Source organism: Juglans regia, chromosome 10, assembly GCF_001411555.2.
Source record: "Juglans regia cultivar Chandler chromosome 10, Walnut 2.0, whole genome shotgun sequence".
In the NCBI taxonomy this organism is placed as follows: domain Eukaryota; kingdom Viridiplantae; phylum Streptophyta; class Magnoliopsida; order Fagales; family Juglandaceae; genus Juglans; species Juglans regia.
In genome coordinates, this window is record NC_049910.1 from 34,536,334 (window position 1) to 34,562,757 (window position 26,424).

Sequence of the window (26,424 nt, forward strand, 5' to 3'; positions counted from 1 at the left end):
GAATCTTCTAGGGCAGGTTTGAGAGGTGAGATGAGAATTTTGTGTTTTGTTTTAGTGTTTAAAATATTATATTTTAATATTATTATTGTATTGAGATTTGAAAAAGTTGAATTGAAATTTGAAAAAGTTGAATTATTTATTATATTTTATATGAGTATTTGAAAAATGTGTAATGATGAGATGGGATGAGATAACAATTTTATGTCTCGTCTCACCACTAAATTTGCCCTAACTGTTTTTATTCTATTTTAGCTAAAGGACAAAACAGGTGTGTAACGGTCCTAACGGATCAATAACACAGCAACGCCCCCTTCTTTATAAAACGACAGCGTATCACGACTTCCTTTAAACGTAGCACTTCATTAGTCATCAAAACGCAGCACTCGAATTCTTATGGAAACGACGCCGTAGCTCCCTGGTTCAACGACACCGTATCCAGTTTCAGCCCATCTACTTCATTTGCAAGACACGAACTCAACACACTACATGTTTGTTCCTCCTCAATGTTTGTTCTCGATGAACCCTTCCCTTCTCGATCTGCCCAGACCACCTTCCCCCATTTCCTTCCGATCTGAGCCCATAACAGTCCCACCATTCGTCTCCGCTTTGACTTGGACAAACGCCTGAGACAGCAAGAAAGCTTTTCACGACTGATTGATCAAAAGATCGACGGATAATAATGGAAGTGGGAGAGAGCTCAGGCGCAAGGCTCTCTGAAGAGGAAATCTGGGCCAAGCTTGGTATTTTCATCTATCTTTTTTTACTCTTTTGGTTCTTTTTTCCCCCACGACGTTTCTTTGTTGTGCAGTACATGCATGAATCGAAAAATCACCATTGATTACATTCAAGAAAAAAATAGTACATTCTTCTACTGGGGGTTTTCCACACATTTTAGCCGTTTAGGCCTTTATATTCTTTTGTTCCACCGCTCCATTTTATTGCTTGGTTGGAATATATTCAGGTTCAAACGTTATGCATTAATGGGTCGAAGTTGGGTCGCAGTTGGTTTGAGTCTTTCTTGGGTTTGGTTTAATAAGAATCATTAGTAAATCAGGATAGTCCAAAGAGTCATTTGTTGAAACCATCCAATGTGCTGTTCAGTCTTCGAAGATGTTATCAATTAGCCAGTCAATGAGTGCATTAAGGGCAGTTTGGATACTTAAAATATCTCAGTATATCTATTAATAACAGCGAAATTGTTTGAGTTAATAGGTTTGATTGGGTTTCGAAAAAGGTGAGAGAAAAAATTGAATTAAAGTATTATAAAATTAAAAAATTGTTTGGATATAATTTTTTTTTTAGATTTAAAAAAATAGCATTTTTTTTTTTTGTATTTTATTTTTGAGTTTAGGAAAATTGTAGTGATTAGATAAAAAAGTTGAATATTTGAAATTGAAAAATATTTTGAGTTTCAGTGATGTTTGGGAAGGAAATATTTGAGAATACTTGAGAAGAGTTGTGTTGCCAAACGGACTCGTCAGACTTGTTTGAGGAATGAGATGGAATGAGATAAGATGAGAAATCTGTGAATAAAAGTGAAATGGTTTGTGAATAGTAGTGAAATTGTTTGAGTTAAAATGTTTTATTGGGTTTTGAAAAAAGAGAGGAAAAAAGTTGAATAAAAATATTATATAAAATTAAAATATTGATAGAATATAATTTTTAATATTATTTTTGTTTTGAAATTTTTTGATATTGTTTTTTGTGCTTTGTTTAGAAGTTTGGAAAAGTTGTAATGATTATATGAAAAAGTTGAAAGTTTGAAATTGAAAAGTGTTTGTGCTTGAGTGATATTTGGAAAGGAAATTATGAGAAATTATGAGATGACATGAGATGAGATGATTTGTGTTCCCAAACGAGGCTTAGAATTTTGTTCCATTTGTCATAAGTCTACTGATGCAGTCTGCATATTTTAGTAATAGTCCTGGACAATTGAAGCCTCTTTAAAGGATTTGTTTGATTGTATTTTGGATTAAAGACTGGAATTATTTGTTTTCTTCAAGAAATTGTTTAATGCGACTGTAAAAACTCAACTTTAAATCTTTCAACAATCAGACAACTCTAACCCTTTCTAATCTGTTTTCAGCCATTTACAATGCTAATCACATGGTTGATACTATAAAAGAATCACTCTCAACAAATTCAAATTTTCAACTAGTGATTTCTCTTTCTCTTGTATTTATTTTTTAATGAATGGTAATAAATGTTCAAGGTGCACTGAGGCATTGCTGATGTTTCTTAAAATCTAGGAGAAAAAGTTGAAAAAAGTCATAAATCTGGAAGAATTAAAGTGCATGTTCTGTAGGTGTGAAAATAAATTTAGTTCAAATAAAACATTGGGATACATTAAAGTATCTAGCCTGCAATATTGAAATCAAATAGCTTTTTTTTTTTTTTTTTTCATTTTTTATATATTTTTATAAGTAATAGATAAATTTTATAAATAAGAATGGAATAGGCATAGCCTGTGTTCACAGGAGGTATACTGAAATCAAATAGCTTCTGAACATAAATACCATTTCTTTGGTTTTGACTACATGATGTTGTATTGAGCCACTCAAATATGGGTCTGGTATTCATAATCAGAGAGGCATTCATATGCATTTAGCAATTGAAGAATACATGTTACTGAAAGGTGAAGAACATATTGTGTTTTTCTTTTAAGGGTTAATAAAAAGGCTCAAGCGTATGGTAGACCACCTTGAAATCATAAGAACTAGCCAATTCAGTTTGAGAACATTATACACAAATGAAATACTGAAAATATGGTTACTTTTTGGCACTGCAAGATCCCCAAAAAATGTGTTTTTGCTCTTAAGTTCAGCTATGAAGGCTCTTTGTCTGGGGCGTTAAAGCGTAACATGTGTGTTTTGTTGGTTTGCTCTGGAAAGTGTTCCTTAGGCATCTTTTGATATTGGGTCAGTTGTGACATGTTTTCCGGTTGTCTGATTGGATTGCTGTGACATTATTTATTTGTTTAGAAGCTTCTATTTTGCATTCTGTAATATACTTTGCGTGTGGTATGAAAAATGGACCCAAAACTTGATCTCAATGGTTTTCATTTGTTTTCATTATGTACAAAACGTGAATGCATGATACAATAGGTGTTTATACATGTGAAAGGATATCAATATGTTACAGCAGGTACGTATAGGCATAGTACATCAAGAGAGGTATTTGTAAACGATAGATAATGACAATTATTTGTACATGCCAAACACTCATTATATCAGAACAGTTTATTCTTCCGGTTCCTAATAAAAAGTTCTCAGTTTTAACGCTTCCTAAGTGCATGTGTGAACAGTGAGTTTTTAAACTCAAGATATGTGTTGACTATTTGTCTTATAAAAAAATTTATCAACCATTTGTCATTGTCAATTGGAAGCTATGCTGTGATGAGTTTTTTGCAATAGCATGAAGTTAGTTATAACATGAGGAAAGGTTTCATCATTTTTTTTTATAAGTAAAAATGTATTAATATCAATGGGCATAGCCAAGTACACCGAGTGTATACAAGAGAGAACACCTAGCCCATAAAGAGAGCTCCTAAATGAACATCGCCCAAAGAAGGAGAAATTAGAAACCTATCCAATATACACCTAGCCCTATCGGGGCAAAACACGCCTTCCCAAAACAAAGCAAGTCACTGTAACTATCCCAACCCTTTGTCTCCTACACAATTAATGCTCCACCCGAATTATCCTACGAGAACTGAGGAAGGCTTTATGCCTTCCCTCTAGTCCTCTCTCAACTTGTACTACCTCCTTTGCGTCGTATTTGATTGCCCAAGTAAGACTCTTTAACTCCATGATTTTCTTAAATCTTGATTTTGTTTCAAGCGAGTGATCCACCTCAATTGTAGTGAGTAGTGCTATGAATTGGTCGTCAAATCCTCCACAAGTGATCCCCACACACTCTGTATCTCATTAACCTTATGCAAAACCCAATTCGATGATGATCCAGCTATGTTTAATGGAGGAAGAGATAACAAGGGGACAACTTCTTCCCCAGACATAGTTCCCAACTGAACACTAGGTCCTAAACATTTATCCTCGCAAGGCACCAACAACAAACCCATAGTCAAATCCCGTACCTCCTCAACAACTCCATTGGTACTCGCCAATGGTAAGGTTATGGTCACCATTGGAGATTTTGGGTTGGCAGCAAGTCCCTTCACCTCTGGCGACCCTTTATGTGCAACTTCGATGGACCCTACATCTCCTTCAGACCTCAGCGTTACACCATTTTCCTTCAACTTCGACGTGGGAGCCATAGTTTTTTCGGGGAGAACACTGACCAAGGGTGTAACACCGACTATCGGTCTTTCCTATGTCACCTGTGGCGAAGGGCATTCCATTACGAATGTCTCTATGCCGATACCCCACGTAGAACCCACTTCAAATAACCCAGTTTTCCTTTTGACCCACCACACTCTTCTGGATTTGGTTATAGGGATAGAGACGAATCTGATTTTCTGTTTTCCTTTATATGAGATTAAAGGATTTGGGCCGATCTTAGGCTTGTTTCTTACGACCTTGTTGCTTCCAGCTGAAAGCAAGTCTATTTTCATAGACAAGAAAGCGATTGCTGCCTTCAACTCGACAAGCTGGGTTTCCATCTCTTTTAATGTATTGTGCATCACGATAAGTTGGTTCTGAGCTTGTGTGATCTGCAGCCCACTTTCACAGTTCCCCTCACTTTGAGTCATCGAAGATTGACCCGTCTTCAGAGCTGCAACATATGATCGCCTCGCCACCATGGTTGTGCTTGGGTCTTTTTGTTTCAACTCTAGGTTGATGTTCTCATGATTGGATGTCCTTTTCTGGCTTTTCTTCCTTGACCCATCAGCATGAAAGGAAAAAAACATACCTGCGGCTCTGCGTAATTCAACAGCAAACTTCTCCCAACCAAGACCTTTATACCCTTTAAGAATGACTACAACACTCCGCCGGCCTCCTCCACAATATTCGGTGATAGTTAGATACCTATCATGCACGTTACTTATAAAAAACAAAAAACGATACCTATCATGCACGTTGGAACATCATTGAGCCACAAATGCTTTGTTTCCTTCGTGCAAATGTTTTGTGAAATCCGAATTTCTCCTCGCCTTAATACTGCTTCTATCATAGCCACCAGCCATCCTATACCACCCTGACCCATAGCTACAGACCTTCCAACCCTTCTGCTCCTCTCCACAATTTTTAATGAGGACCTCCATGCTTCTGGTAAAAACTCAAAAGCCTTTGATTCCACCCAAAAGTGCACCAACTGACCCATATTAAGTTCAAACCTTCGATTTCAGATGTAGGGGCATCCCAAGCTGAAGGGCTTTCCAAACTTCATTCTTGTCGAATGTTTAGGCAAAAATACGAGCACAAGCTTCGGTGTAGATACGAGCACAAGCTACGAGAAGGACACGGCTGAAGAGCTACGGAGCCCAGCTATGGATAGGGCTCATGGGACCTAATCTTGATGTCGGAGTACTCCGAGGTTGCTAAAGGGAGGATTGATGCCAGATGACCCTCAGCGAAGTCGCCGCAGCCCGTTGTCCTTGTCTGTGATGGTGGTGAGGTGTCACGCCGGCTAGGGCGGCCTTAGGGTGGCGGCAGGTTTGGGTGCTCTAGGGTTTTCTCTCTTTGTGCGTAGTCTCTCGGGAAAATTTTTCATCATTTTTAAACTATAGAATGATGGATTGTGAACTCGTATGTGAGGATAGTTTGTTAAACAGGGAATGACTAGTAACATACAATTTTATGGAGAGGCCTTGGTTTGGCTATTTAAATAATTTTCCTTTCAGAATTTTATATTCATATGACAATGTAAATTAAGCTTTATAGACTAACACAACAATTCAAAGCCAATGGAAGTTGTAGAGAAGCTGCGTTCAAGTTGTCACTCAGTTCAGCCTGTTTTGTATTGGTGGTCTATATAAGTTTTTTCCACCTTGGTATTATGACTTTCAGCTTGTTAGTGATGTGGCTATAGCTAGATGAAGCTAATGAGGGGAGTGAACTAATTGTAGAATTTGGGATTGTGCTTATGATTTAGGATATTGGTAAACTTTTTTTTTCATGTTGCAGTTCCACCGGATTCACGATATTCAGAAGTTAATATAAGGTCAGATGAGATTCTTGTATGCTCAGAGATCAGATCCTCCTCTGCTGATAAACAAGAGTGGTGCAAAATATCACGGAATTCCGATCTATGTACTGCCACAATGCAAAACGTGAGGTATTTTCTGTTGAATAATATTCAGCTGTTCAGTTTTTGTGTATCTGTCAAATATAAAATTTATGCTTTGTTGCAAATATTAAAATTGGTAATTCATTTTCAGTTTTTTTCTTCGTTTAAAGATTAAATGATTTTTTTTCCTGTAAGATAATGATGGATGCATGATGAGCACATTAAATTTCTTTCAGTGGATATACCTTGAAGGGTGTCAATATTCAGTAAAAGCCATGTATGCCAGTTGTATTATGGTTATATCATTGGCCATAACAAGTAATAAAAAAATCATCTGCCATAACAGCTGTTAATTTTAGAGTTAGCAATGGGTTGGATTCATGAACTTTACATGATTAACTAATTTGGGTAATTGTAGGACAGGATGCTGATAACCTGTGGTTCAACAGCCAAAATATTATCCAAAAGCATAAAAGGCATTAATATCATATGAATTTGCCTGAACATATTAGTTCTTGTTTATCGTTTGGTTGCTTCTGTGCTCAAGTTGTTTGAAAAACCAAGGGGCTGCTTTTGAAGTTGCTTTATTGATGATATTATTGGATGAACATTTGTATTCATTTATTTGGCAACAGAAGACTGACATTTATGTTATTATCATTTTTTGGGTGATATAGTTCCCATACGATACTTGTCAATGAGACTGTTGTCCATGATGAAGACACTATTGTCATCAAGTGTGGAACTGAAATTATTCCAGGCCCTGATAGAGAAGGTCAGTATCTATTCAATTTGGTATTCTGTAGTTCTTAATGGCTGATCTTGTCGACGAGAAAGTGTTATTTTAAGCTCTCTGCTGCTTATTACTTGTTTAAAGTGTTTTTCCTTTGGTTGATACTCATACTGGTTGTGTTATAATGCATGTGAATGAAAAATCAATTAGTTTAAAGAAAGGGTATGAGCCTATTTTATACATCTGAAAAGTGGATAGAATTATGAGTGTATTGTTGCAGGAGTGGTCATCTGTCTTTGTTGGAAACATATTTTGTACTGTAATTTTTAGGCTGTGGTTCAAATTATCTAATGTGCTGTGCCTGGATATGCGAGCAAATTATTTTATGTTTTCTTGATGCTCTAGGGTATCTTAGCTACAGATTCAAGGTAATGCCTAGCCCAGAAATCTGCAAAAAGAAATTAAACGTGAGTAAATTATTTAGTGTATTTCTCACCTTTAAATTTTCCCTCGAGGGTTGTTCTCATATGTAGTGATGCTGATGACTTAGATCTCACGGTTTGGTTTTACCAGATTTCTGTTGATGTTGAGCATGCAAAATGCAGCATTTGCTTAAATATCTGGCATGATGTTGTTACTGTTGCTCCTTGCCTTCATAACTTCTGGTCTGTAACTTACTTTACTTTAATTATGGCATTTTTGCTTATAATTTCGTTTAATGGCTTGGTGTGAGAGGGATTTGATCCCAAGGCTCTTGTTCACTAGCTAGCTTAGCTGCCATCCTTATGGCTTTTTTTATTTTCTATCTAAAGATTCCTGTTGAAGTTATTATTTTTTATTTTCAGCAATGGGTGCTTCTCAGAGTGGTTAAGGAGATCTCAAGAGAAACATTCAAGTGTACTGTGTCCCCAGTGTAGAGCAGTTGTACAATTTGTTGGAAGAAACCACTTTCTGCATAATATTGCGGAGGTAGGCAGACGAGGTTTTGGTTATATGGATAAGATGTTTATTAAAGCAAATATGCATTGGAGTTGTTACCAGCTTTTGGTTATATGGATAAGATGCTTATTAAATCAATGCATTGGAGTTATTATAAATGTGATTGGTGGAATAGCATCCTTTTTGTTGTTTATTCTCTTTATGCATTTGTTGGTGGAATAGCATCCATTTTCTAGTATTCTATAATATCATCAACTAAATGTAGAATGCTGTTAATTACTTAGAGCTTGTTGACTGTATCTGCTTCCTATATTGCGACTACCGAAAGTGTTGGGAAGATCATGCTGTTATTCCTCTGCTTTTTTTCGATTCTGGTGTTTTTGTTATCTGAAAAAAACACATTATTGATGTATGATATTGATGTTTGGAGCAATAGATGTATAAAAAAAAATGCTAAATGTACATAAGAAAAACTTATAAACAACTTATTTCTCCACGTGTCAGTTATTGATATGCTGAAAATTTGATTTTTTTTCTAAGAAGATATTTTTTACTGATATAACGATAGGCATAGCCCAAGTATAAAGGAGGTATACATGTGATTACACCAATTTAGGAACTAGAAACTGTTACAAGGGAATCATGGAAGCGAAGACCATTTAAATCTATAGCAATGGCCCACATAAATAAAGTCTTCCAGAAAAAGCTCTTAAACTCTTCCAATGAGTGTTTCTGATCCTCAAAATGTCTATCATTTATTTCACTCCAGATGCACCAAAATATACAAATGGGAGCCATCTTCCACACAATTGCTATCTGTGGTGTCCCTGTGATCCCTTTCCAACTTGTTAGTAGTTCAACCACCCTCCCGGCATTACCCATGCTAATCCCACTTTGTTGAAAAAGTAATTCCATATGGCCCGAGCAAACTCACAATGTAGGAGCAAATGATCCACTGTTTCACCACTACTATTTCTGCACATACAGCACCAGTCAATGATTATAAGCTCACGTTTTGTTAGATTATCAATGGTCATAATCTTCCCTAAGGTTCTGTCCAAACAAAGAATGCAGCCTTAGTAGATGCTTTACTCCTTCATATGTTCTTCCAAGGAAAATTATGCCTAACTTGAGTTGTAAGTATCATAGAAAGAGCATACCGAAAATGTTCCTTTGCTAGAAGCTCTCCATTCCATCTTATCCACCACTGTAACAGCAGGAGTAATGTTATATAGCAGGTTAAAGAATTCCACCAGAACACGTACTTCCCAATCATATACCTTCCTAGTGAAGCTAACATTCCATTCTTGAGAACCTTGAGTAATTGCCTGCAAGTCGGCCACCAAAGCATCTTGTTCCCGTGCAATTATGAAAATAGTGGGATAAGCATCCTTAAGAGCCATAGCTCCCACCCAAACATCATGCCAAAAATTGATTCTTTTGCCATCTCCCCCATACACAACCCAGTGTTGCACCAAAAAGACCACCAACCTTTGCGGATATACTTCCATAACCCCACACCGTATGCCCCCTAACTTCATTAGAACACCAACCCCCCTTGTACTTCCATACTTCGTATCAATCACCACCTTCCATAAGGCTTCCTTCTCATAATTATATTGCCACAACCATTTCCCAAGAAGAGCCTTATTAAAAGCCCTCACATTGCGAACCCCCAATCCACCATCCCTCAAAGGAGTACACACCTTATCTCACCCAATTAAAGGAAATTTAAACTCATCACTTAGTCCACTCCACAGAAAATCACATTGAAGTTTCTCAATCCGAGATGCAACACTAGCTGGAAAAGGAAATAAAGACGAAATATGTGGGAAGGTTTGATAGAGTACTCTTAATTAGTGTAATCCGACCCTCTTTAGATAGATACAACGTTTTCCACCCGGCCAACCTACACGCTATTTTCTCTAACACCTCTTCCCAAATAGTCTTAGCTTTGAATGAATGCTCCCAACAGAAGACCAAGGTACTTCATCGGCAGCGAAGAGACCACACAACCTAGTATGTTAGCTAGCCCCTTAATATTGCTTACATCACCCACTGCAACCATCTGTCTTAGAGAGATTTATTTTGAACCCGGATGCCGCTTCAAAGCAAAGTTAGATAGCCTTCAAAGATTGAATATGACCTAGGTTTTCCTCACAAAATAGTAGTATCATCTACAAACAAAAGATGTGAAATAATGGTAGAGCCATGATGATTATCTCCTGCTGAAAAACCTGAAAAAAATCCACCCTCTACTGAAGCCGACACCATTCTGCTTAGGGCCTCCATGACAAGAACGAATAAGAGTGGTGATAGTGGATCCGTGTCGCAACCCTCGTGAACTATTAAAACCCACGGGATCACCATTTACCAAGACTGAGAAGCGAACCGTTGACACACAATGTCTCATCCACCCCTTCCATCTTTCCCCAAATCCAAATCTACTCAACAAATAAAACATAAATTCCCAATTAACATGATCATAGGCCTTCTCCATGTCTAATTTGCATAAAATACCCAGGACTCCCTACTTAATCCTGCTGTCCAAACATTTGTTAGCGATAAGAACCGAGTCCAATATTTCTCTACCTCTCACAAATGCATTTTGAGACTTAGAGATAATTTTATCCATAACTGTGCTCATCCTATTAGCTAGGACTTTTGAGAGTATCTTGTACACACTGCCCACAAGACTAATAGGCTTGAAATCTTGCACCTCTATTGCACCAACCTTTTTAGGGACAAGTGCAATAAAAGTAGCATTTAAACTCTTCTCAAAGTTTGCCAAAAGTGAAAAATTCTTGAAAAACCTACATGAAATCCTCTCTCACCGCCTCCCAAGTCTGAAAAAATGCCATAGTAAAACTATCAGGGCCCGGAGCTTTATCTTTATTCATTTTTTTGATTACTTGTTGTACCTCATCCTCTTTGAATGGTCTCTCCAGCCAAACCATACTATTTTGATCAATGGCCTCAAAAGCTAGAGTCCTAGACCATCTACTCTAGGCCTCCATGCATAAGGTTCCAACAACAGTTCTTCAAAATGTCCAGCAATGTGGTCTTTTATCGCTGATTGGTCTGAAGATACACAGCCATCTATGGTCATGGTCTCAGTGGCATTATTCCTCCTATTTGAGTTTGCAACTCGATGAAAAAACTTTGTACATTTGTCTCCCTCCATAAGCCACAATCAGTGATTGGTTTGAAGATACACAACCATCTATCACCATAATCAGTGATTTCCAGATATCGCCCAAAAGCATTGGCCTGTCAATGAGCAACCAATGTCGCCTCCCCATTGCGATATGTCTTGAAAAAACCTTTTTTGCCCTTCGATATTGCACACTCTTCAACTGTGTTTGCTAACCAACGTGCACTGGTTGGACTGAAGACCATCTCCTTGTTGACCTTCCTGCATGTCTTGATAATACGCAAGATACTTCCCCCCTCCATAGCTAAAACAAATACCTTTGTTTCAATTAATAAGTATTTAGAATAAAATTAATAAGTATTCATTCACATCAATAAAGTTTATCTCTTATCAAAAAAAAAAAAAAGTATTTAGAATACTCCATCCTAATGGAACAACTCAGATAATGCTTCCGATGTAGACCACCGGACTATTACCTCCATCTTACATTTGTACTGAGAGAAAACTTGAGGAGAGAGAAACTAGAAAAGGATAATGAATGAGAGAATCTTCTAGTAGCAATTGAATCCAGTAAAATTATGAAATTTGAAATTCAAAATTTGAATTTCAAAAGAAAACTAACAAAATGAGTCTTATATGTAAAATTGTAAGTAAAATTATAAGTACATGTAGCACTGCTCGATGTATGATGTTCGTATTATTAATAAATTTTCGACGATGATTGTGTGCTTGATAGAGTAACATTGATCTAGTGCCAAAATTTATATGTTTTCTTCTATTATGGTGTTAATTTGAAAGCTTAACCTATGTTACAGCTACAACTTTGTATTTGTACAATTTTTCGAGCGTCATAGGCATTTGAGTCGGTGAGGTATTCGCATAGCATCATATTAGGTAATCTTGAAGGTCTTGTTACCTTATGTTTATTCATGAGGTTTCAGTCTCCACTTTGCCTTCTCATGCACCTCTCATTCATATGTTTGAAATTTTTATGGTTTAGAGCATGTCATTATTTCTGGCATTATGGATTTCATTGATCTCTTTTGACTATTTTCTGCTTGCTTTTGTCTAGGATATACTGGAAACTGACTCTTCATTAAAGCGTTCTGATGAAGAAGTTGCACTTTTAGATTGCTATGCAATGATACGATCGAATCTCGTAAGTAGTCTTATTACTATCTAGCAATGCTATGTTAGTGCTTTATAATGTGTAGTACAATATCTGGCATAAAAAAACATGAAGGTAGAGATACAACTTGTGTGGTTAGACTACTGCATTGGTGTGTCAACAAAGAGGAGGAATTATTTCCAGTTCACTTGGGGAGGGATACTTTCTTATTTATTGACTTTTCTATAACTTTTGCTTGGTTGTTTCTGCACAGACAATGCAATGCTCAACTGCAGTTCTAGTGTGCCCCTGAAATATCTGATTTTATTGCTTTTAGTATTCAGCCCAGTCATTCAAATAATAGATTTGTCGGTTGTAATGTAAGGATGTGATCTGCCAATATGATGTCTCCAATTGCGACCCCATGGCATGTGGCTTGGAACATTTAGCAGGTCCTATGGAAAACCTTATGGAGGACGATGCATTGGGTGAGACCTAGCTCCACCTACACTCACCATTCTTTTAAATACCATCTATCATAAATGTGTTGGTAGGTCATATCACAGATTCAGAGTTATTTGCGAATACAATGAACTGGGACAAAGGGGAAGGGGTAACCACTTGAACAGAAAAAAGGCCTTGTTACTCACTTACTTAATGATGACACACTGGCCTAAAGGGAAAAACAGTTGTGCATTTTCATTTACTGCCAATTTGATTAGGGACTGATGCAAGAGAAAATTGGAGAAAAAGGCAGGTATCAAAGGAAAGAACAGAAAAGGATTAGAAAAAGGGTACCAATTCTGATATTTTGGTTGCATATTCTGCCAAGTGCTCAGATAGAAAATTATTATCTCATGAAGTCCTCAACTCCTGAATGATCACCCAAATAGTCTTTGATTGTCCACTATCTGGTGTGTGTTTTAGGCCTGGTTCTCCTAACAAATCCAGTCCACTTATATAACGCCTCAAGAGAGGCCCAACCACATTTGGGCCCATACTCCAAAAGGGTTAGTCAATGGTGTAATTAGAGCCCCATGAAGTAATTTACAAAGGGCAAGAACTTCTCCTTCCTAAGTAATGTGGGAACAAACCCATTCACCACATGTACTCAATATGGGTATCATGATCTCCTCTCTTAAATTCCCGACGTCCTAGTTAGTTCATTCCATCATAAGTGGCACAGTTTATGTCTTACATTTCTAGTTGATAGTGGCTCTGATATCATTTGTAATGCCACAAGGGAGGTTCAAACCACATTTGGGCTCATACTCCAAAAGAACTAGTCAATAACACAATTGGAGCCCCTTGACGTTTATTATAAAGGGTAAGAACTTTTCATTCTCAAGTAATGTGGGATCTCATTCACCACATATTGCTCAATATGAGTATTATAGCCTACTTTGGATAGCGACAAGCCAAGCCTCCATACCATCTAAGGGAGTCCTGTCTACTATGAGGTTTTTTTTTTTTTGCATGAAACTACATGTAGAGTCCACTGTTGGCAAATTTAGAAGTAAACCGTCTCCTAATAAACAAATTGTGTCATATAACTTGAAATGTCATATAAACAGTAATCCAATAGAAGGTAGGATGGTAGTCCAGTGATTCTAACTTGCTGTACTAAGTGGTTGTTGGTACCTGCAACCTTGTAGGCCGAGACAGGATAAACAAATGAGGAAGATAGCTTTGCTTTTAGTTGGTATTGGGATTGTTGAGATAAGGAAGCCCTTGGTCTATGCCTGACAATCTTTAGTAAATGCACTGTATATATACAAGAATCAAATTGTATCCTTGGAAATCCTCAGTTTTGTATATGAAAGTTGAAGAAGAAGTTGCATCCCATAATTAATCCAAGGAAATAGGTTATAGATAAAATAAAGCTCAAACCAATTTACGACGTCTCCGTTGTTGACGTCAAGCAATTCTACGATTATTTACTATAAAATTTTTATTGTTATTATTATTATTATATTTTAAATAGAGTTGTTTAAGCCCTTCTTTGACTGGCATTTCTGTGGGCAGGAAACCATTATTGCCATGTCTAGTGATTTAAATTCCAACATTGCGATTATTATTGTTTGAGTTGCATACAAATTCCTTGACATTTTGAATAATGAGCATGGTTGCTTTAATGGTATTTGCACCTCGTACTAGAGAATAGTCTATAATATATGAAACCTGAGCTGGTATGCAGATGAGCAGTGTGTTAGTTTAGTTTTTTTCCCTTTCCTTCTTCAGCCGGAAAGGGTATAATTTGGTTCTGATCTTTTTGACTTGTGAAAAATAAGAGATTATGATCTTTTTGTTTTTTGTGTTCACGTCATTGGTTGGGTTTTATGCTGTCCCTAATATATGATTCTTTCCCTTTTTTGTTGATTGTGATTGCATATTAAATTAGGTGATTAGGTCTGGAAAAAGTCTTCCTCGGAAGAGGGCTCACTTACTGGTGGATGAAGAAAGTGATGACATAGACCTTCCATGCCCTCAATGTGGTAAATACGATTTGTTTATCTCGTGTTTGGAATTATTCCTCGATCTATTAAACATTGTGGGTTGACAATTTGGTTATCCACCCATCTATCAACTTTATCTTACTCTTTCATTGCTTTACTAATTATAGATTTTGCAGTTTGCCAATGTTATCCATCAATATATGTATTTTTCACTGACCTTCTTTAGTTATTTTTATAAAGAAGTTTTCATGTTAATGATATGGCGGAAATTTTTGAAAGTAGTCTATCAAAAATTTTTGAAAGTAGTTAATTCATTCCTATTGAATATTTGGTCTTCAGGCAAATGTCCTATCTACTTTAGCTACACACTCCGTGCATTTTACTAAAATGCTCAAGTACTTGTAAGAAGTGCATTTGCTTATAAAAAAATTATAAAAAGTGCATTTATTCCAGGTACTGAATTGGAGGGGTTTCACTGCAACCAGAACACTGTCCATCTTCAATGTCAAGCATGTGGAGGAATGATGCCTTCCAGAACTGATATTAGTGTACCTCAGCACTGTAAGTTGAATTTTGGAGCAGAAATCTTTGTCTTCTAGCATGTAATTCTTGTTACAAGTTAAATCAGCCTGCTAGTTTAAATGCTTGAACTTCACTTTTTCTGTACCCACCCTAGAAGTTTAGTAAACCCTTTGAATTTTACATCTAGAACCATACTACTTGTGTCTGTAAGCTTGGAATTCGAGTTATTTCAGAGAATTTATTTTTTTGACCCGTAAACAAAGTTTTATTGATCATAAACTCGGAGCATTTGTTAAGATAAGGAAGATGAACTTTTCCACGGGATGTTCACTTTCATACCCTTTTAGGTTTAGGTCTAATGAGGCATCTATTCTAAATAGCTAGAATTGCCATTTTCTTCCTCTCTTGCAGGTTTAGGATGTGATAGAGCTTTTTGTGGTGCTTATTGGAATGCTCAAAGGCTTACGAGAAGCAACTTCCACCCTGTTTGCAGTAGTGAGACTTTTAAACCAGTATGTAGCCTTTTTGCTTCTTTTTTTTTTTTCCTTCCGTTTTTTGTTTTCTAATTTTGATATTTTCTGTCTTCCTTTCTTGACATAAATGGATTGTGCCTGAAGTTCACCATTTGGGAACAGTTGCATTTGTTGCTTATGTTACTCTGAATTTCCTATTACTAGGCAACTGATGTTGCTGATCATCACCAATCCATCTAATAGGGCATTTTTGTGGCTCTTTTGGAAAACACTCATTCCATTACTATCCTCTTTTATGCACCCTCTTTTCTCAACTTTATAAATATTTTTTTTATTGGCACCGGGTGTCCGGGAACAGTGTCCCGACTAATCTCGGCAACTTTATAAATCTTTGTTTAGGTTTGTCGATTCTAGTTGTCTAACTACTTGTGAAACTTTGTCAACAAAATCTCTCGAAGTTATATTCCTTGTTTGGAATAGTTATAGGTTTTAATCTCATTTTTTTTGCTTATCTTACATGCCTTTTCTTTTTTAAAAAAGATCCCATATACAAACACCTTGGCTTCATATCTTCACATTCCCAGGAGTTCCTGGTTTAGCCATCAGAGCTGAGAGCGATAGCATATGAATGAGTTGAAAGATACATCCATATGCTACATAAACTGCCTAGTTGAAAGATAGATTGGTATTTGATATTTAAGTACTGTACCTATGTTTTATCAAGGACTTCTCTTATGTTACCAAAAGTTATAATAAATGATGATGTAATGGTCACTATATAAACGTTTAATGATAAACTTCTTTGATACGCTTTGCAGATCTCAGATTGCTCTATTTCTAGGATTCCTGAGGCTGTGCATGAAAAGAATCAGCATGAACAAGATGTATAGATTTCTCTGTACCAAAATACCAAACTCTTGTAATTGTTTTGGTTAATAAATGGTTTACTTTACTCATGTCTTAGTGATTTCTTAGATCACAAAGAGGTGTATTATTCGGATGGGCAGAACATTGCAGGATGTTGTCTCAGATTGGATTGCAAAGTTCAACAACAGAGAAATCGGCAAGTTGATGATTCTTAACTTTTAGCTTGATGTTTGAAAAAGTTAACTTGTTGGGCTTGAAAGTCCTGATTTGTAACCACAATGCTCAGTATATCATATTGGTTTGACTGCTAGTTAGCAGTTGATCAACCTTCCTGTTGTATTGTTATCTTTTCTTCACATTGTTAAAGTTCTAAATTGTTTACTGGGTATACTTATCCATGGCTTTAATAAGATTGTCGCCCCTTTATATGTAGCTCTTATATAGGCTTATATAAGTGTAGATATATATGTAGCTCTATATATATATAAGCCATGGATAAGTATACCCAGTAAACAGATTGTCACCCATTCATATGTAGCTCTTGCTATATATACACACATGTTTTGATAAGTAAAACATATTTTTTGAATACAAAAAATAGGCATAGCCCAAGTACACAAGATGAATTCAAGAGAAAGGATTATAGGAAAATATAATTAAGTTTTCATTCATCCTTTGGCCATCATAGAGTTCTGATATAAACTTCCGAATATTCTCACCCTGAATGGTCCCTTCTTTTAATTTTGAGTTAATTTTGGTCTCTTGGCAGATCGAACAAGGATGCCTCTGAACCATGCTGAGATGATTACTGCCGCAACATACTTTTGCAAGTAAGTTCATTTTGCATCAATGGTGTTATGGGTAAATGAATTAAATTTCTGCCTGCACCCAGGCACAAAATCTTGGATAATTTTATTTTATTTGGTTGTGCACATGGATCCAAAAGGGTGATGTCATTTGATTACTGGTGTGCAGAGTGTAAGAAATCTATGCTAATTATAGTTTTTGGTTTGTTTACTTCTCTAGTGTACACTGCATTTTAGTATATTCTTTGTCGTTGTGAACCCTCAGTCAGCTGTCACATTTAGGGCATTTGGTACACGGAATGGCTATTCCGTTGGGAAAAAGAACAATGATTACTGTCAATAGAATAGTTTTTCATATTAGTTTTGTTGTAACACGAGAATAGAATCTTGTACACGTGCTCTGATGGTGGTATGGTGCAATAACCTAGTGATTGGAATCATATTATAATCAAATTTTCTAAAACACCCTTAGAATTTTACATTTTTGTGAATTTGTTTTTCTTTATTTTCTCAAAACATAAATAGTCATTTGATAACCTTTTCTTTTTTCAATTCATGCCACGCCAGAATACCAATATAATCAAATTTAATCATGGATTTTGTGCTCTTAATTCAAGTTTTACAATGTTTTATTCTTGTGCTTGTAAAAGTAAAAAGCTTGTAAAAGTAAAAACTATAAAAGTATAAAAACCAAAAATTTCAAAAACTATGGTTTCTTTCAAATAAACATAAAGTCAAGTTAAAAATAAAAAAAGAAAAAAGAAAAGCTATTGTGGAAAAAGCCCCTATACTTGGTGTTCCCTATTTTATACTTGTGTACTTGGATTGCGTGCCTCTGCGTTTGACTAAAATTACAAGGAGAAAAAGTTGTTAAAGGAAAGAAAGATAGATGAGCAATGTGGAGGGGACCTTCCTCTTTTCTGTGTGGCAGAAGAGGCATGCCACCCTTAATGAGGTGGGCATGCTGGCACTGGGGCCTCCACCCCTTTGTGGGGTGGTTGGGATCCACCCTGCAAGTACTGAAGTAGAGGTGAGGGAGGGCCTTAGTGTGATCCATCTTATGGGGGTGACTACACCCCTTTGCCCTCTCAGCTGGTGCGGCCATCCCAGGGAGGTGGCAGAGGGGGAACCTCCTTTGCCCACCCTATTTTCAAAAGTAGAAGTGGTTGCTGATTGATGTCGTTGGGTAAACCAAGTATTGCATGGTTGATATTTTCAGTGGGGGCTCAACCTTGAGTGTAGGTTCTTGAAATTCTCTTGGTTGGAAATGGAGTCTTCTTGTTCATTTCTGCTCAAAAGCTATGGTCAATTAATGGACCTTGTGGAGTATGGAGAAGGTGGTCGTAGAGGCTTGTTAGGCATTGCAAACGGAAGAGATGGAAATGGTTGGAAAGCTTTTTGTGATGAGCTTCAAAAGGTGGCTCCTTATTTCTAGTTGCTCTTTAATATCCAGTCAAAATATGAGCTTCCTTAAATTCTTTTAAATCAAGGTCTCTTGGGGAAGTGGATATGGCATTAGACTTATGAAAGAGAGCCTTTGGAGTTTGGAGGGTGCTAATGGACGTAAAGTATGTGATCTTGGGAGGAGGTTGGTGTTCTCATGAGGTTAATGGATCCCTTAGGCTGGTCTTAGGAAGAGCATTAGAAGGGGCTAGGGAGGTTTTTCCTGCTTTATTAGAATTGAGGTGGGTGATGGATATAAGCTCCATTTTTTGCATGATGTGTGGTGTGGAGATCAGATCTTGAAAAGTATTTTCCTGAAGTTATTTGACAATGCACGTTTTAAGGATGCTTCTATGGCAGATCATTGTCAGCACTCTGCACTCACATGATTCTATCACTTATATGTTAATTTTGTCGGAGTGGCTATTGACTGGAGGTGGATCTCTTTAACTTGTTCTTCAACTGATTGGAATCCATTAGGGTGGGATGGGATAGTGAAGAAAATCTGTTTGGTGCCTCACTAATAAATGAGTGTTCAAGTAAAAGTTATTTTCAGCATGTTATGTGCTCATGACAGCTCTCCTTTACCTTGGAAGATTACTTGGTGACATAAGACTCCTCCGTGAGTGAACATTTTTGCATGGACATAAGATTTAGGAAACATTCTTACCTTGAATACGTGAGAATAATGGGGTAACCGTGGATCACCTTTTACTTCATTGTGATGTAACTAATTTTTTTTTTTTTTTTTTTTGTCGGGGAACCTCTCGAAGGCTTTGAACCCACCCCTGCAAAGTAAATCCCAGTCCTGTGCACCACACCCTTAGAAGTTTCCCTACACGAAACTGGTTAAATCGTTGGCTTTTCACCAAGGGGTGTGGTCCCAAAGAATTGTTTGCACTCATGAGGTGTTGAACCTTGGGCCTTGAAGAGAGTGATACCTCAAGACTAGAGCCTTCACCACTTGGGCCAACCCCTTGGGGTTATGTAACTAATACTTTATGGAACATGATTTTAGCCTATTTGAGATGGATCAGGTCATGCATTCTTGGGTTGTGGATCTTTAGCATGTTGGAATGGACAATTCGGTAGTCATCAATTAGCATTATTGGAAAAAATTAATCTCTCTTGTTAATTGTAGTATATATGGAGAGAAAACTAAGTTTAGTTTCAAAGATTGTGAGAAGTTGGTGATGGATCTTTCTCAACACCTTAATAAGTGGATAGTGGTCCACATTAATGTGGCCTTTCCTATTTCTTCTTTTCAGGATTTTATAGATCTATTTCCTTTCTACTCAGTTGTATCTCGTGTACTTCCTGTATGTTGGGGTAACATACTTCTTGATGTAGTAAAACTCAGTTTACATATGAAAAAATGTTTTTTTTAATGTTTAGTTTTGTTATTAAAGATTTTTAGTTTTAACACCTAGGGTTTGGCTCAAGTGGTAAAGGCCTTGGGCTTGGGTGTATGCTACCTCCAGGTCTAAGGTTCAAATCCCCTTGGGTGCAAACAATCTCTAGGGGCCATTAGACTGGGGGATTTTCCGAGGTGCACTTACGGGAAACTCCTTGCTGAGGGCATGTGCACTCCCGGGGATTAGTCGGGACGTTGTTCTTGGACATCCAGTGCCAATAAAAAATAAATAAATAAAAAAAATATTTTTAGTTTTGTTTTTTAATCTTTATTTTCTAATAAATTAATTTGTAAGCTTTTCTCAATAGGAAGATTTTTTTTTTTTTAATAAGTAGGATAGAATTTTATTCAGCAAATGTAATAGGCGAACCCATGTATATATGAAGTATACAAAAGAAATACCTAATTACATTCTATAAAGAAGAAAATGAAAACAGAAAATCATGAGCTGAAACTCCATCAAGCCCTATTGCGTAAAACCACTGCAGTAAAGAAAATACTAAGAATTTTCTGATTTCCTCCATAGTGCGCTCCTTATTGTTAAAACATCGCTCATTCCTTCCCCACCAAATACACCACACAAGACAACAGAATCATCTTCCACACAGCAGCCACTTGAGTAGAACTTCGAAGCCCCATCCAGCACACAAGCAAATCCTTTACTTTCATAGGCATCACCCAAACCGACCCAACTCTACTGAAAACACCATCCCACAATGCCTTTTCCACTTTGCAGTGATCCACATATTCTCCATTTTTTTTTACACATAAAACACCACTCCATAATAACAAATCCACGCCTTCTCAAATTATCGATCGATTCGATTGTCAAAATGTTTCCAAGTGATGCTGTCGATATGAAAAAAGCAACTTTGGAAGGCACATGAGACCTCCAAATACGCTTCTAAGGAAAAGGAGAACAATGCTGAATGGTCAGCACCTTGTAGCAAGACCGTACCGAGAACTTCTTGCTACCCGTATGCTCTTCCATATCATTTTATCCCTTTCATTACCACCAACCCGCAGGGAATATAGGAAGCTGAAAAAATCAAAAACCTCATCAAGTTCCCTGTTCTTTACAGCTCTAATATAAATTATAGCAGCTCATCGGAATGCTTCCATTTCTGATTTGTTAGTCCATTCTAATGGAACCTCATCAAGGTCCCATATTTCTGATCTATAACCTCCCTACACAACGATTTCCCTTCCAATTGATACCTCCACAACCATTTTCCCAACAAGGCCTTGTTAAAGCTACTCAAATTAGGAACCCCCAAACCACCATTTGAAATAGGAGAACAAACTCTATTCCAACTAACTAATTTTAGTCTCCTCAACCATTCCACCCCCACGAAAATGTACAAAATAATTTTTCAATCAGGTTCCCATCTCTGAAGGCAAAGGAAATAAAGAAAGGTAATAATTTGGGAGGTTGGAAAGAGTACTTTTAATAAGAGTAATTCTTCCCCCTTTTGATAAGTATAACCCATTTTCTCAACAGGAAGATAGTAGGTGTTTCTCTCATTTAGGGAGGAATAGCTATTCAAATGAGTTATTCTCATAAATAATTTGTTAATAGCTGAGGTCTCATAAATAATCAAGTACCCAGTCCATTCTACACTCTAATCCCGGTACGAATCATGCTTCAATCTTTGACCTGATCAAATGTTAGAAGGCCCCCTTGTTCATGATTGTTTGACTGAGTGTTGACAGCCAACATTAAAAAAGCTGTCTTTTACATGAGCTTTGTAAGATAAAGTTAGCTCTGCCAAGTTGTGTTTTGTTAATGATATTTAGCTTTGCAGTAAGCTTCCTGCTATTCAGCTCCAAATAGTTCTCACTGAGGAAGGACATAATAGAACTTTAATCTGATAACACCAGCCAGCTTTTATTTTTGGCAATTGCCCGTTAATTCAAATTGTATCCATGGATTATAGAATGAAGCTCTGGCAGTGGCAAAACTACCGGCTACAGTAGGACATTGAATTCAAAGATCTTGCCTCATCAAATGCTAGATTTTTATTATGGATGTTCGTTTTTGATGCAGCGATTGTTATGACAAACTGGTCTCATTCCTTCTATACTGGTTTCGGATTTCCATACCCAAGGATGTAAGTATGATCAACTTGAATCATTATAAAATCAAGTTCAGGTCTAGCTATGATTTCTATTGAGCGCATGCACAATAGGAACTTGCACGAATAAATTCAATTCAAAGAATATTTTGCCAAATTTGATTTATTGCCATTCAACTGAGAATTGTATTTATTTTCTTAAAGAAATGCCTCATCTTGACAACTTTCTGAAAGTGGCTTTCCAATTAGTTTGCCCAATGGTCTGTCTTTTTTGGGTCAATCAGTTCTCCTATTGTGGAAACATTCAATAAATTTTTCCTCCCTGGAATCGAGTGTGATTCCTGTGACCAATCGGTATACTGTAACGATCATTAGTCAGCTCTAGAAATGTGCTCTTGAAGAGTCATTTAATTTCAAATATCCTTAATGATTTCATGAAGCTCTAATCAGATATAAATGGAGTCATTTAAACTAACCGCCTTTTATTTAAACCAACCAACTTGTTAGTTTTGAAAAATGCCTTCTAGTTTTCGTTATTATTTATTTTAATGTGGTTATTTGCACCATTTTCGTAGCTTTTACCGCCAGATGCATCAAAGAGGGAAGATTGCTGGTATGGATATGCATGTCGAACACAGCATCATAATGAAGACCATGCTCGTAAGAGAAATCATGTTTGCCGTCCAACTAGAGGTATTAATATGTAACGTACGTGCCTTCAGTGATATCTATTTATGGATATGTAGCCTCATTTCTTTTGCTTGTATTTTTCTTCCTTTATGCTACTATGGTGGTGTAACTCTACTGCGAAGAGAGTTAATGATTTAATACCACCAAAAATTCGCCTCAAACTTTCTAATCAATATTTTTTTTGCATCACTAAGGTCCTTATGTGCTAGAATGACCAGCTCTATTACAATTTCATCTTGAAATGGTTTGGGTTCTGGTAAATTCTTTTCTGCAAATGCTAGCATTTCACGCCTTGGCGTTGCTCTTGTATATTTCCTGTGTACTTGGGCTCTTTCCTATCCTTGTGATCTATAAAATCTTGTTTACGGATATAAAAAAAAAAAAAAAATTCTGTTTTCCAGTGGATTTGAAGTCCATTGATGGCAAATAATTAAGAAAAGAGTAAGAAAAAATTGTTCATGCCATTAGTTTATGATCATGTAGAATTAAATAAGTACCAAGAGTTGACAGATCATTCACGGCAAGACTTGACAATATTGGTGACTTGGTTTGTAGTCATTTACACTACGCGAGTCCTCTAACTCGCATCAGTCTGATTATTTCTTCTTACCTTGATCTAATGATACTGTAAAATATATTGCACGACAGAGAGGAAGTTTCCTCTTTAAACAGTGCATCGCATTTTGATAGGCAATCAAGAAGTTTTAGTCGTAAAAGTAGGCAAAATCCAATTACACAGCCGGTATACATGAGAATAACCTAATTAGAGTTTACAATCAAAAGGTGAAAATTATGGACATTCAGTCCATTACAACGGCCTCCACCCAAAAGAATAATGATTTGAAAAAGAAAACTTTGAACTCATCCATTTTCTCGCAACCTTCGAAGCTTCTATCATTTTTCTCTTACCAAATACACCAACACATATAGGAATCATTCTTTAGATTGTTGCCACTTGTGAGTTACCTTGGAGGCCTCTCCAACTTGCAAGAAAATCTACCAATTTAAGAGGCATGACCAATGAAAATTCAATTCTTGCGAAAAAATTATTCTGCATGGTCTTGGGCACCTCGCAATGTAAAAGTAAATGATTTATTGATTCACTACTATTCTTACACATGATACCAGTTCAAATACCATTACTTAGCATTTTCATAAATTATCTGTAGTGAGCTTCTTGTTCATTCAAAAAAAAAAAGCTGCTTTTGAATGAGTTTTCGACTACTATAGTCTTCTAGGGGAACATGATCATTCCAAAACTCATTAGAACTTGGTAAAACAATCTATGGTAACTTTACCTTTCTTGGAGGGGTTCCAATTCATCTTATCTATGGTACACTTCGTCATGCTTACGAAATACAATGCCACATGGAACTTTGTGATAGCCTCTGACTCCCAATCTTGAATTGACCTAATGAAATATACATTCCATTGAGGGGAGTCACTAGAAAATACCAAGAGATTGGCTATTGCTATATCCTTATCTCTGGCGAGCTCAAAAATGGCAGGGAAGGTGTTTTGGAGGCTTCATTTACTGCACCATTTGTTATACCAAAATTTGACATGAGAGTCGTCACCCACCACAATTATGTTCATGTTTTCGACAGATTTTTCAATGTCTACTAATGTATTTCCACAAACCCAACCCATATAGGTCACATACCTCATTCGAGCACTATCCTCCCTAAGCCTCCCCAAACTTGAATTTTTAACAAACTTCCATAAGGGCCCCATTTCGTGTTGGTACCTTTACAACCATTTACCCAACAGGACTTGGTTGAATTTCATCAAGTTACGAATCCCCAAACCACCTACCGAAATTGGAGTACAAAAAATTGACTAATGAACCAAGTGAAATTTGAACTTTTCCCCTAATCCACTTCACAAGAAGTCCCGTTGTAGCTTCTCAATTCGGTTAGCAACCTTTGTGGGGAGTGGGAGCAAGGACAGAAAATAGGTGAGTAGGTTAGAAATAGTATTTTTAATCGAAGTGAGCTACCACCTTTAGACAAATAAAACATCTTCCAAGAAGTCAATATGCGCTCCACCTTTTCAACCACGCCATTCCAAATCTTCTTTGATTTAAAGGGAGCACCCAATGGTAAGTCAAGATACTTCAGGGGTAGAGATTATATCTTATATCCCAAGAGAGAGGCTAAATTCTCTGCTTTAAGGACAGCCCCGACCAGCGCCAATTCAGACTTTGAGAGATTATAACTCTCAAACTCGAGACAACTTCAAAATAAAGAAGTAGAGCCCTCAAAGATTGGATATGCTTGATATTTGCTTCACAGAAGATGAGAGTATCATGAGCCATAATCACCATTCCCCACCGAGAAACCATAGAGAAAACCACATTTCACAAGCCCTACAATCATCTTACTAAGAGCTTTGATGACGAATAAAAGTAAAGGAGAGAGCGGGTCTCCTTGTCTCAAACCACTGGAGAAGTCAAAGAAACCCATCAGTTAACCATTCACCAAGATAAAGAACTAAACTGTAGAGATGCGAAATTCTACCCATTTCAGCCATTTTTCCCTAAAGCCACAACTTGCAAGTAAATAAAGTAGGAACTTCTAGTTGACGTGATCATAAGTTTTCTCCATGTCTAATTTGCAAAGTAACCCAAGTTGGCTAGATTTGAGTCATTCATCCAAAACTTCATTTGCAATTAAGACCGAATCTAGGATTTGTCTACCTTTGACAAATGTGTTGTATGGTTTTAAAATTAACTTTTTCATCACCGTATTCAATTGATTCAGTAACACATTAGATAGAATCTTATAGACATCATTCACAAGGCTAACAGGGCGGTAGTCTCTAACATCCACAAACCCCATCTTTTTGGGAATTAATGCTAAGAAAGTAGCATTAATACTTTTTTTTTTCAAATATGGCATTAGTATGAAAATCTTGAAAAACCTGCATAAGGTCACACTTGATCACTTCCCAACAAGTTTGGAAGAAACCCATGGTAAAATTGTCAGGGCATGGAGCCTTGTCACTAGCCACGCCGCAGGTTACTTTGCAAGGTGTCACTAGCCACCTTGTGCACTGCTGATCTAATGTTGGAAAAAGTTATACCATCCACTTTCGATCGCCATGTGTGCTGTTAAGATAGATGTTGGTAATACTGCGCGATGTGGTTCTTGATGACTAGTTGATTCGAGGACACTTCACCATCTACCATCAACATATCAATAGCATTGTTCCTCTTATGAGAATTAGTCACCCTATAGAAGAAGTTTGTGCACTTATCTCCCTTCTTGAGCCATAGCGCCCTTGATTTTTGTCGCCAAGAGATCTCTTCCATACTTGACTCTTGCAAGTTCTCTTGGATTTAGAGAGAGTTCTTGCCTCTTCCTCACCTTACAAACCCTGTAGCTCTTTTGAGAGAGAGAGCGCTTTTGTTAGATCACATTGTTACAAACTTGTTAATTCCATTGCTTCAGATTATGTTTCAGCACTTTTTAACTTTTTACCATTATGAAACTTGGAAAGTCTAGGAAATTGTAAGATGACCACTATCACCTGATCCTGTCAACAAAACCGTCTGAT

The 26,424-nt window shown here is 36.9% G+C and overlaps 1 protein-coding gene across 1 annotated transcript; it reads left to right on the forward strand.

Moving 5' to 3' along the window:
* Positions 1-479: 479 nt before the first annotated feature.
* LOC109018781 (E3 ubiquitin-protein ligase CHFR) lies at positions 480-23,127 on the forward strand. Its single transcript, XM_019000968.2, has 15 exons — positions 480-740; positions 6,084-6,234; positions 6,864-6,961; positions 7,325-7,386; positions 7,493-7,584; positions 7,765-7,888; positions 12,085-12,171; positions 14,522-14,615; positions 15,030-15,137; positions 15,510-15,610; positions 16,390-16,455; positions 16,547-16,634; positions 17,208-17,268; positions 22,149-22,212; positions 22,752-23,127. Exons 1-15 carry the CDS (start codon positions 680-682, stop codon positions 22,881-22,883), a joined length of 1,389 nt encoding a protein of 462 aa, XP_018856513.2. The 5' UTR covers positions 480-679; the 3' UTR covers positions 22,884-23,127.
* Positions 23,128-26,424: the final 3,297 nt, after the last annotated feature.

Coding starts and splice junctions, on each gene's coding strand:
- LOC109018781 (XM_019000968.2), top strand. CDS start 680: ATGGAAGTGGGAGAGAGCTCAGGCGCAAGGCTCTCTGAAGAGGAAATC. Junction 6,235..6,863: donor GCCACAATGCAAAACGTGAG/GTATTTTCTGTT, acceptor TGGGTGATATAG/TTCCCATACGATACTTGTCA. Junction 7,585..7,764: donor CCTTGCCTTCATAACTTCTG/GTCTGTAACTTA, acceptor TTTTATTTTCAG/CAATGGGTGCTTCTCAGAGT.